The sequence below is a fragment of the Eublepharis macularius genome, chromosome 10, assembly GCF_028583425.1.
Source record: "Eublepharis macularius isolate TG4126 chromosome 10, MPM_Emac_v1.0, whole genome shotgun sequence".
NCBI classification, from domain to species: domain Eukaryota; kingdom Metazoa; phylum Chordata; class Lepidosauria; order Squamata; family Eublepharidae; genus Eublepharis; species Eublepharis macularius.
Window position 1 is genome coordinate 27,549,356 of NC_072799.1, and position 13,458 is coordinate 27,562,813.

At 38.8% G+C, this 13,458-nt stretch overlaps 1 protein-coding gene across 6 annotated transcripts in view; it reads right to left on the reverse strand.

Annotated features, from left to right (window-relative positions):
• Positions 1–13,458, reverse strand: part of PPP3CA (protein phosphatase 3 catalytic subunit alpha) — a 233,395-nt gene that overhangs the window by 72,903 nt on the left and 147,034 nt on the right. For all 6 annotated transcript variants that reach the window (XM_054989910.1, XM_054989911.1, XM_054989912.1 and 3 more), the window contains one exon: positions 8,128–8,252. In XM_054989910.1, coding sequence (XP_054845885.1) covers positions 8,128–8,252 — 125 coding nt within the window. The remainder of the gene's footprint in view (positions 1–8,127; positions 8,253–13,458) is intronic.

Consider the following 13,458-nt stretch of genomic DNA (forward strand, 5'->3'; position numbering starts at 1 on the left):
TTTAGCACATGGGATTATATAAACTAAGCAGAAACATTTAGAATTTAGAGGAATCTTTTAAAGGAAAGAACTGCAATGTTGTTGCCAAATGTATATGAGACCTGAGCTGTATATGGACTATATATGATCCTGCTTGGCTTAACCATTATGCTAGAAGATGCCACTGACTGAGAAACAATGTTTCACTTCATGTTTCATAGAAAACCTTCACTCTTATGAAACATCCCAAATTCTGAGATTAATTAATGGTGACCACTGGCAGAAATCATTCATCAAAGGATGGAAGTGAGGATATAGGTACCCTAAAAATTAAAATAATAGAAAGCTTTAGATCCTTTCTGTGGCTCGATTTTTGGTTGCAATTATCTTAGTTCAGAACATGAAAAACTTTGTTAACCATGGTGTCCATGGAAAATGGGTGCTGCCCATTAATAAGGCTTTTTACCCAATAGCTAGAGGGCAGCAGCATTAGGTTGGTGGTAGCCATGTCTGGGAACCAGAGGCCACTCCAAAATCGCCTACTCAGCACTGCTATCCTCTTGTTCTATGACTGATGGGCTGGTCCAGGAACACTGCAGCTGACTAATTCGGCTGGGCCAAAGCGTCAAGTGGCTGGTGTTCTACAAGGGACCTGGCTGGACTGAGAGGCCTCCCTCTGCCCAAGCAGTGGCTCACAGCTGGACAGCAGGGCTTAGGGGAAACAAAACCCCAGGCCATTAGTCCACTGCAACTTTCCCCAGAGGCCAAAATGGGAAATTGCCTGTGGGTCGCAGGCATGCCAGTTAATTAAATTTTCCAGTTTACTAGTGCTGCTTAACAAAGCTTTTGCTGTATATTACATCTGCACTGAGCCATAAATCGTATTAGTTATTTGAACCTCAAGAATAAGTAGTTCATGTATTATCTATAATATGTTATCCAATCAAAGCAATAAGTAAAAAAGTAAAATGAAGACAGCAATATTTGACGGCTTTGTAGTTAAATAAGCGTGTTCAAGCTACTAGCAAGTGTGTAGGGTTTGTGAATTCTTGATCTGTTCTGATTAGAGGTCTAGGAGAGCAGTAGCTTAACTGTGGATATGAAATGTTGAGGTCCTGACTATGCAAACATTTTGTACCAGTTTCAATCTTAAAAGAGAGATGTTGTCTTCTATTTACACATCTTTCCTAGCTTCACATTGTGGTCAAGCTATAATTCAGCCTTGAAACATAGAAAATTGTGCCTTGCGATGTGTACCAAATTCAGCTCCAATGCCTCAGTGTTCAACAGTGCATTACAAACTTACAAATGACCCAGTACCAAGGCCTCACTTCACTCAGGCAATTGCAGGAAAGGTGTTGCGAATTCTACCAGGAAGTATAAAACAAGCCAAAGACACAATCTGACAGACAGTTGCCGGGCAGCCTTTAACATGTTTAAAGCCTTAGGCGGAGCTCTTGCCCAAGCTCCTTTCAGATTAAACATAGACTGTATAAATCATGTATCCCAAAGCACAGATCAACCGCCTCTAAAATACTATGAAATCCAAGCTGTTTCCTGGTAGATAGATTACTCAGCTCTTGTTTAAGGAAAGGCTCAGAGTAAGGACTACTTTTTTGTTCCTCAAAGCATTCAGAAAGTTAATTTTGTGGAGAAAGTGGATTCTCTCAGCATTCATTGAAAGGAATTTAGGCATTCTGGTAAGTGTTTGAGAAGCAGCGTGTATAGAAAACAGGACATAATTAGACTCCTCCCTATCAACAGAAAAAATATTCTGCATATGAAAAAGTGCGTATTAATAACTTTTCCTACTGTAAACTTTATAAAATGATGCCATAAGAGACTGACATGTGGGAAAAAAATATTACTTAACATCATGTACATTTTTACCATAACAATCTCAAAATGGATGTTGTTTTAGGGTTTTGGGGTTTTTTTTTGCTAGTTATGTTCTTCAGAACTGACTATTTTGGTTCAATTAGTCAGGAAGTTAACCTAAGCTATAAACTTCCCCTTCTAATATGCTAGCTGCCTATGTGCAAGGAGTTTTTGCATGGGTGAATTGTGCAGCCTCCCCTGACAAGGTTATCAAAATTGACAGGGTAATTCCACAATGGGTATACATATAATCTAATGTACTCCAACTACAAGAGCAGTTTGAAAATCAGACTTTTAAAAAAAAAAACAATCAGTGCCTCTCAGGACTTCAAGTGTGATTTATAGCAGCAACTCCACCAACACAGCTTGCCAAGATACAAGCAGGTCAATGCTGCAGCTTCAAACTGGGGAAGGGGAGTTTTCAGTGGCAGGCAACCTTGTTTGTAGGATGCTGGTTGAATCTATGTATACATGCACACCTCACTGTAGCCAGAACTGGTTACAAAGTGTAAGTTACCACAAAATTCTAAAAGCTTTTCTAAGCTGATTTTTTGCCTGAAGGTTGGCCTGGAAATTTCTGATCAGACTCTTTTGCAAGATTTCCATTACAGAAAATCTATGGTAGGAAATGGCATTAACCCCCGCTCCCAATTCTCACTCCCAGTTGGCTTTTCAATCCTTGTGGTTTTGAATGACTAAGGGCGGAAAAACTAGATTGTGTAAATTTAAGGACTTCAAAAACACTTCAGAATAGGTTTTGTTTGCATTTCAGCCTCTTTATTTCAAATGTTCTGCCCATTCTTTCCAAGACGCAGATTTCTGTGGGATGCCAGCTGCAAAAAGGGAAAGGGAGAGGAGGGGAAGATAAAACCAAAACAAACACATAAACTCCAGGAGATTCTAACAAGTGGAAACTAAGAGCAATGGTGATCAACGGTGATCAGACCTTAAAAGCAGGACTGTACACAAACATAGTAGATGAAAAATGACAAGGCAGAATTGTCTAAAAGATGTTCAGATCAGTGGACAGATACACCAAGAGGTTCTATTGTTAACAGCCATGGATTAGCCACAGTTACCTTGATATCACAACTTGCATGAACAACAGTAGGCTGAGATTGTGTATTTACTGCAAGTGGTTTCTGAATTATCAGAGCTGCCAGCTGTCAAGGATGAGTATCCTGAATTCAATCTCTTTATTCACAGTAGAATACACTCATGAATCCATCCCCACAAAGTTTACCTTCTCCTGGAAAACATCCCATATCCTCTAAAATAGACAACTGAAAGGAGCTGGGTTGGTCCACAGAAACATTCGAGAAACAGTAGTGTAATATCTAAGAAAAACGTATTACACTAGTGTTGTCTGTCCACTTTGTAGATTAATTTTGATTTTTAAAAAGATCTGAGAGCTCAGATCTTGCTTTAGACAGGCCTCTATGTAACTAAGGAGTAGCTCCTGTATGCCTGCAGGTTTTGGGATCTGTAAAGTCAAATGCAAATGTCCAGCTACAAATGACAGCATGCCAAGTTTCATTGCATGTCTCTCCTCTCCTGGGGGATGGAGGGGGCTGCTTACTTCTGATTGCAAACATAGGAGCTAAGCACCTGCCATGCCCAATACACAGCTGACAGACCACATTTGGCTTGTTGGTAAAGAAGATATATAGAAGCACCACAGAACTGGTGAAAGCAAGAAAGAAATTCTTCTAGAGAACAGCTCTCATTTCATCACCCATCCAATTAATTTGCTAGATTTATTCAGTGTATTAACTAACTTCCTTCCTTACAAACTTGCCCAAGGAAAGTAGTTCTGAAAAATCTCAAAAAAAGGGTGAGAATTTGCAAACCAAAACAGAACAAAGGCAAGCATCTATTCATATTGCCTTGAAAAAAGTAAACAACATTTAATTTAAATGTATAATAAGCCTGGAGATTTTATTGTACTATATAGCATCTATTTATTTAATGTATGTGCATTTAATAGATGTTGAAAACACTTTATTTTTCATAAGCATTATTAAATTTCTTCCACCCACCTTATATAATTTCCCATTCTTGCTTTTAACAATAAGGACTTCCCTTCACATACAGCACCTCCTCTCAACCAGAAACAAATTATTTGCAGCCTACATGCAAGGATGATTCCACCCACCATAGAAAGAAAGAATTAAAAGTAGTTAGAAGGAGTTTAAAGTCCAAACCCCTAAACCAAGTCTGGATGCACAATAGAACCAATAACTTTTCTTCACAGTATGCTTCACTGGCCAGTTGTTCAAGTGGATCATACGTTTTTAAAAAATGCATAAACCTCAACTAGCTAAATGCTTCAGTTCTTTGGCCAGAATGTTCCAGTAGCAACCATTAAAAAAACACCAGAACACTTTTTTTCATTCACCTATTAACTCTATTTCTAGTAATCTCATATTCATCACGTTTGTGACAGACCTCACTAAAAGTTAGCAAAGGGTACAAATCAGAGAAGAGAACCACACACACAATGAAAATGTTGAATGGCTTGAAGCAGTTAAAGCACAGAGACACAAAATGAAAATATCATAAGTGGGAAAAGATCACACATTGAGATAGTTCGACAATTGGCATAAAACCATAGCTTATTTTGATTGTAGTTAGTTTGTGAAACAAAGACTCAGCTCACATAAAGTAATTCAGGTTTGGTTTGGTTTGACAAATCCTGGCTGCAGCGTCTCTTTCTTCTCCTTGGAATGCCTGGCTACTACCCCAGCCTTCACTGAAACATCAGCTGAAGGGTGAAGCTTCACAGCATCACCAAGTCATTTGGCTGGTGATGCTGCAGGGAGGAAAGACACTGATTTACACCTGCTTGGCTCCATGACTTTTCACATTAACCACTTCCTCAATTCGCACCCTAAATCATAAGAAGATAACCACACACACACACAATCTTACCTAGCCTTCTAAAAGACACTCATCACACAAGTTTTATCTCCCAGTTGTTAGCTTTATCTCACATTGTGCCACTGGAGCTCATGCTACCAAAGGAAGTCTGGGGAACAGTGCCCTTCATGGATGACAGGAGAAAGCACATACTACCTGCGCCACTGCCATCCACTTCAGCCTCTACAACCCACCAGTGGCAAAGGGAGATGAGGAGAGAGATGAAATCCATAAGTAACAGAAGAAAACACAGATCCTTCCACATCAATGCCACCAATGTCCACCTTAGCTCCAAAACGGGCTGCAGAGGCAATGCCTTTGGCACTGCCTGATTGGTGGAGGCTGCATAAGAGGAAACCTTTCGATGTTAAAATGACAAGCTGTCTCCTGGGATGGAGAATACCACTGTTGTTACATATCTATTGTTATCATTCTAGAAAGTTGTTAAGAAGTTACTGCAAGAATAGTCCCAATTAGAGGTGGGCATGAACCAACCCCCCCCCCCGAACCACGTGATTTGTGGTTCATAGCATTCCACGGAACCTTGAACCACGAACTTCCGACCTTTTCCCAGTTTGTGGTTCATTGTTCTGTGGCATTTCAACCGACCTGCACCGGCTGCTGAAACAGACAGCCCCTTTCTTCTGCTGCCTGGGCTGGAACTGGTGTGGGGTCTGTGAAACTGACAGCCTCTTTCTCCTGCTGCCCCGGGTTGTCTATTTTACAGACCCACAGCACGGGGTCTGTGAAACGGACAGCCCGGGCAGCAGGAGAAATGGGCTTTCAGTTTCACAGACCCCACACTTGTTCCAGCGTGGGGTCTGTGAAACGGACAGCCCATTTCTCCTGCTGCCCGGGCTGTCCGTTTCACTAACCCTGCACCAGTTCCAGCGCGGGGTATGTGAAACGGACAGCATGAGCAGCAGGAAAAACGGGCTGTCCGTTTCACAGACCCTGTGCTGGAACCAGCACAGGGTCTGTAAAACTGAAAGCCTCTTTTCCTGCTGCCCAGGCTGTTAGTTTCACAGACCCTGCGTCATTTTGAGCCCAGGCTGAACCCAGTGTGGGGTCTGTGAAACTGACAGCCTTTCTCCTGCTGCCAGAGCTTTAAATGGCTTAATTTTCAATTGGGAGTCCAGGTCTACCACCCCTGAAAATAATAGCCCAGATAAGCAGTGTCCCCTCCTCCCTAGTTGCTCCTGCCTCCTCACCAGGATTTCTAATTATGATATTATTGGTGCAGTAATATCAGAATGAGGATTGGTGTTGGGGAGGCAGGAACAATATCAGATATTGCTCTTCTGATTCCCAAAATAATTTCCAAGTTGTTAAACAGAGATCTCCCATCTCAGACATTGATCAGACAGACCTAGACTTCCTCATTTTTGGCAAATTTGCTCTATCATGTTTCTTCTGAGCATACTTTGGGACTGAATAGGGCAAATTATGATGGCTGCTTAAACATTAATCTTGTTCCCAAGACACAGGAGCATTCCATGAAGTCTACAACCAGTGGGGGAGTGGTGTTATTCCAGACCCATTCCCAAAAAGTTTTTTTTTCAATTAGAAAGGTGTCTAGTCCTTATGCTTGCAGACATCAAGAAGTTCAGCTATTATTCTCTCTAACTGCTTACTTGGAAATAAATCTGCTGCAAACTAAGGAGGGAGGGACGGTGCTTGGCACTTAGCAATTCTAGCAAGGTCTACTCAGAATCCATGGTTTTATGCAACAAGGCTTATCCTCAGGAAAGCATTCTGATTACTGTACTTTTATAAAATTGAATTATTTTATAAGGATTATTTCATAAACTAAATAAATATAAATATATACGACTATTGAGATTGAGATTTCTGTTGGTCTACATTGCACATCTTTAGGCTGACAACTTTGAAGTTTCTGTGAGCCTGAAAAGAATTTAACTGTAGTTTATAATGGCAAATTATACTGCCAATTAGTTTGTTTCAGGCATCCCCAACCTTTTTGAGCCTACAGTCACCTTTGGAATTCTAACACATGGTGCATGGCACAACCTCAAAATGGTTACAGGCAGAGCCAACCACAAAATGGCTGGAAGTGAGGTCATGTATAACTCTAATAGTAAATCTTTTAAATTCCAGGCAGAAGTTCTGTTTAATAGGATGCCTTTGAAAGGAACATATTGTTTAAAAGTATTTTCTTGAGAACATACAGCTTACCTTCAGTCATGCAGTAAAGATCCTTGTGCTGTAGTGCCAGCTGCTGCCAAAACAACTTCAAAAAAAAAATCCAGATGCCCTGCTGGGCAAAAAATCCAGATGCCCTGCTGGGCAAAAAGCCCCCACCTGGCTCCACCCACTTTCTAAAAACACTTGGTGGGCACCAAGAAAGATACTGCCAGGCACCACAACACCCACAGACAACACACTGGGGGCGCCTGCTTTACTGTATTCTTCAAGCCGCATGTATATATTAATGCAATATTTAAATGCTAATTTTTCCTCCTCACACTCACAGCAGCTTACAATGCAAGCAGTGTGCACCAAAATAGACAGAGCACAGAAACAACTGAATAAAACAAAAAACCAAAGAAGTCAAGAATGTGAGCTTCTCCCCCCACACCAAATACAAAGTTTGACCTTTGCCAAATCCCCTCTTAATCAATATTGCTTTTGAGAGTCTCCCTTCTGTATAGGTTTCTCTTTTAACTTCATCATGCAAAACAGCTATTTCACCCACTACTGCGAGAATGCATAAGTTATTATATCCTCCTATCTGATTCTTGTATCTAATGGAGTGGAGACCACAGAAGCCCAGGCCACAATGAATGCGCTAACATGCCATAGATTTTTGCTGGTTTTGCTGTAAGAAAACTAAAATGGCTCTTCTTTTGGAATTTTTTTGGCTTTTCTTCAACCAAGGCTTTCCAGTGGTATTAATATTCAGGCAAGCTGAACATAAAAGAACCAAATTTTGGATTATGGTTACTTAGGTCATTTGGAACATGGATAACTATAGCCTGTTTCTGGGGAATAGTTTCTTGCCCAAACTGGCTGAACTATTACATCTTAATCATACACACTGATGCTGCAAATGCCTTGACTTGTAAACATCTCTAGGTATATGTCCAATAACCAAAGAGGCCCAAAATTTAACAAATGTAATATTTTAATAATTTAATAATGTTAATCATATGAGGTAGACAAACTACACAGGAAGGAACAAATCCACTTTCTCCTAAATTATCCCATTTAATTATTGCAGAGAACTGGCTACACATTTCACTATGGAACATTAAGTCATACATTTACTGAAACCATACATGCTAAAGACAAACAATGTTCACTGCAAATTAATTCCATATACAAACTTACTTCAATACTGAAGTACCCTCTGTCAACATAGTCGCCTAGAAAAAGGTACCGTGTGTTGGCAGGAGAACCTCCCACTTCAAAGAGCTTCATCAAATCAAAGAATTGTCCATGAATGTCCCCACAAACTGAAAGAGAGAAGGGGGTGAAAGAAGCCATTTGTTACATCCATTCCACAAACAACTATATTTATTATGTATTTGCCTACTAACATTTACACTTACCGTTGGGCTCTGTATATAGTTTACTATACAAAGAACAGCCTTCTAATGAGATAGGTCAGTAAGCCATATACACAAGAACTGTTTCAGGTGGGTAGCCATGTTGCTCTGCAGCAGATTTGAGTCCCAGTGGCACCTTAAAGACCAAAGCTCCCTTCTTCTTTGCCTCTCAAAAGCAAAGAAAATCTTGTTGGTCTCACAGGTGCCACTGGACTCAAATCCTGCTAACCTAGAACTGCCTACCTAGCAACAGCTTCCCAGGAACTCATGGTAAGGGAAGTACTCTAAGGGAAACACTCTAAGGGTAACCTTAGAGTGTTTAACTGATTTTGCTACTAGCTTGGATGATCAATTTATGTATTAGACAATTGATCTACAGGTAGGCTGGAGACAAATAGTAGCTTTTGAGACACAGTAATTATTAATTCTTATCATCAAACGGATTTTCCAGGTTTCATTCTACTTCTAAAACTTCCCAAACCTGCTTGACTAGAGCTGATGACAAAAGTGTGTACATCATGCCAACAATAACTCCATTATACCAATTATCTTAGAAATGATCATCTGACAGCTACAAGTAATTTCACTAAATTACCCTCTCTAATCACCACAAGCCATTTTCTGCTCAACAACACTGCCAGACAGAAAGAGATGGAGGAAATTGATTAGAAGAATATGACGGAGTATTCACATCTGTAATATTGCAGTGATTTCTCAACAAGTCATGATTTATTGACAGTTTGGTGCTGAATCTAGCAAGATTGTGGTGAAAGATCCTGATTCTCAATCTTCCAGGGGAAAATGGCATTCATTAGTGTGGTTATATTTAGAAGAATGACTTTGATCCTGCATAACAGGTTACCAAACTGCTTACCTTGCTGAAGTGGTAGTAACAAAGTAACACATTTTTAAATGGAGAGGCAGCTGGTAAACTGAACAAATGTCAATGAAATTTAGTCAAACTAGGTAAGGAACCTACTATAGGCAAGGAACCATCTACTACAGAAGTAGAATGAAATGTAATTTAGGCTGGCAGATTTATGGTCATTGGCAAAAACAGAAATAAAATTTTGAAACCATAGAAAAGAGCAAAATTACAAATATACTTGAGAGAGAGAGAGAGCTGCTGCATCCTAACACTATCTTAGCTCATGGATCCTAGTTTTTGCCATCTGAGAAGGTGAAAGCAGAACACACAATTCTGTAATAAACAAAGTGTATTATCTGAACAGAAACTGCCTCATACAGTCACAATAAGACTGTATGTAGATGCAAAACTGGATATAGAGCTAAACATTATAACATTGAAAACACTGAATTCTTCAACAATGTAACATCATATACATCATAGCATATTAAATGGGGATAAAATTAGTCACATTTAAACAATAAGGCATCCTTAGAAAATTATACACACACACTACATAGTTATCAAAAGCCATAAAAATACATTTAAAATATTATATTATAATATTAAAATATTATATTTTAAATGTCCAAAAAGAAAAATAAAATAAATGTTTCATGCAAGTTTTCCCCTCGGTGATACCCTCAAATCTTCATTTTTTTCCCAATGAAAAAACTGAAGAAGTACTTGGGAGAGCACACATACAAGTTTTCTGATGGGAGGGGCTTCACAAACTTGAAATTGTGAACTTCACAAACTTGAAATTATACTGATACAGCTTCCAAAGACAGTGTTTAAACTTTCTATATACAATCATACATCTGGCCCTATTATATCAGAGGTATTTATTTACATTATGTATCCCCCACCTTTCTCACCGAGTGTCAAAGCAGATTACAGAATAAAAATAATGCAATAATACCACATAAAACACCCAGTGGGAATAATGCTACAGGATTGGGATTACAAAATTCGAGAATCATGCACACAACAAACTGCCTAAAGCAAGGTATAATATAAACAATACAGAAGTGGAATTAACAAAAGTAGAATTAATCCTGAAAAAATAAGCACAAATACACCGCAAATATATGGGCACTGCATACTTAGCTGCATAACTACAACTTTTGCACGGCATGCAATTAGAAAAGCCAAAAATGATACCAGAAGTTTTTGGTTTTTAAAAAACAGCTTTTCCTTATTTAAGTACATATGGAAAAAGAGTGCGTTGGTAGAAGAAATTAACAGAGCAACCTTTCGGCAATGCTGAGTTCATCATCTTCCGTTCTTCTAAATGAACCCCTCCCTCCTGCTTTTTATCACACCTCAGCTCCCAAAGCACCTCAGAGGACATGAGTGTACACAGATTCTGCCATTTGGACAAAGGTAAACAAATATAGTACATCAAATCAATAGTGTGCAAACAGCATTGTGCTGCTGCTGTACACACAAACATGTATCCTCACTGTTTTGGTTTTCATTGTCCTACAAGTTTCATGGTCTAGAAACAAAAAAAGATAGATGCTGTGCCTTCTGCCAAGGCATTCATAATATACATTCCACCTAGATGATTTGCAAACTTCATGATTATTGCTTTCTCCTCTTACTTTTTTGTGAATGTGATGCAATCTAGACATCCCAATTTTACATTTTCCTTCAATTTGTTGGGCAGGGGACAAGTTTCTTTCTTTCTTTCTTTCTTTCTTTCTTTCTTTCTTTCTTTCTTTCTTTCTTTCTTTCTTTCTTTCTTTCTTTCTTTCTTTCTTTCTTTCTTTCTTTCTTTCTTAGCAGTGTTGAACATGCTTCTGGAGCCAATTGAATAATTAATTCCTATCAGGTTTTATACTCCTTTATTTATAAAGACAATGAGTTACCAAGTGATAAACATCAAAATTAGGACTTAGAGAGAAAAGCCACTTATTCATAGAAAAACAAAATTACTGTGTTCCTCAAGTACTGTTAATGAGGTTACACTAAAATTTACCACATTACAAATACAAACATTACTCATATTTCATTGTCTCTTTTCACAGCACGGTGTCACATTATCTTGACTTGCTATGTAAAGGAAAACTGCAAATTAACCTCCTGTCTCCCTCTCCTAATCATTAGGATATCCCTGTTTGACAGTTACAGGAAATCAACACAACAGGGCTGTTCCTGGAGTCCCTACTCACATGGGTTGTTATGAGACTGATGCTACTACTGATAGGAGTAATTTACTCTCCTTTTATTTTAGTATTCATCTATACCTAGCAATCAGACTAAGTATTTCACCATATACCACTGTCTCAAACATTTATTCTTTTTTTCCTCCAAGGTCAGAAGACATTTTCATATGTTTAACATATTGGCTATGAGACTGAGCTGGGATCTGTGAGGTCTGTAGTTAAAATTTCATCTTACAAACGCAACAGGAGTTTTTAAGCAAGCCACTTGGCTTCTGTCCTCCTATCTATAATATGGGGATAATAATACAAGCCTAGCTTATAGGACCTTGTGGTTTATTGAGATAATATATATGAAACACTTTGAAAATGGGAAATGCTACAAAGTTGTTTATTATAATTTTCTCCAAATGTAAGGTAGTTTATGTGAATGAAAACACATACATAATACATTTATTTATCCATTCAAAATATTTGGAAAGATTCTTTCCCTCAAGACAGTTTCAACACAACATGCAAAGTATAATAAAATAATAATATCCACTAATCAATCAATATTAATAAAATCTATAACTACAGCCAGAGATTTAATAAAACAGCATAGTCTGACGCTACAACAGATCCATGAATCAATGGAAGGCCCTCAAAAACAATGCTACCTTAACATGGTATCTTAAAAGGGGGGGGATCTACCCTCATCTCACTTAGTAAGACTATTTCACAGAACAGAGCCCCCCACCAAAAATGCCCCAGTATCAGCTGCAGTCAGTCAAGCCACCCCTCCCCCAAAGAAGGGGGAGCTAGACACTGCTGGCAGCTACATCTGGCAGCTGATGCACAAGATGGCTGCCCAATCTGTAGAATCACAGCAGAGGTGTTCCCTCTTATTAGAATACATCACACATTTTCTTAACAGAAGACAGTCAAAATGTAGTATAAAAAAGGCTAATTTTCTTTTGCTCACAAAAACATGCAGCTTTGGCAAATTGACATCTTTTCTAAATCAGAATTGGAATTCGTTAGCATTACTTCCCTTGATTTCTCCACCTATCGAAACCATTACAGAGTTTCTCTCTGACCATGTAGGGAATTTACAAGACAGAGATCCCAGCCCAAGGTCACAATCTTGTCTTTAATTCACAGACAATAACTTATAAAGCAATGTGCTGACACTCATCTCCAGGCTTGGAAACTAGGGGCTTAAATTTCATACCCTATGAACTCCTTTTGTTATTTTTTTCCTATATTTTTTGTATAATTGAGGCGATAACATTTTGCATTGTTTTAAAACCTTTTGTTTTGGCTTTGGACCTTAAATCCAGCTTTTCCTTACTTTACCTTAAACTTTTATTTCCGCTAGCACAGAGCTTCAGTTGTTCTCCACTTTACCCAGGCCTTTACCCCAAGAACACCTTCCCTTTTGTGTTTATGTGACCTATATGTTGCTGCCTCCCTGACTCCCTAAAAGGTTTTCACTGCCACCAAAGACTTTTGCCTTAAACCAAAGAAATCTAACTAAACTAAAGAAGTCTACTACCATCTGTAACAAGCCTTACTATATTACAAGTTAAACCAAAGAAGTCTAACTCGTAATATAGTAAAGCTTGTTACAGATGGTAGTTTGACAGAATGGTCAGCATATGACAGTGGTTGTGAGGTTAAAAGGGATCTTTTTTTTTTTTAAACAGAAGTAGAAGTCATTTGTAAGTACGTAAGTGTGATGATGGCAGCATTTTAATAAGTGTATTGGTTTCAGGATAGTTTAAGCTTGGTGGTTTCAAAGACAGTTATATATTCCACACAGCTCTTCACTAACAATAAACTTTCATCTAATCCACACAGACAGATTCACACAGGCCTTCCCACATGGCTTGCCTGAACTAGATAGATTGTCTCACTCAGATACACACAGACTCTCTCAGGTGCACAGTTTGCCTGACTTAACTAGAATTTCTCACAGCACCACAGACAGCTCAGGCTCCATGCAGGTTGCCTGACTGAACCAGAATTTTTCAACACACAAACTAAAAATTGCAGT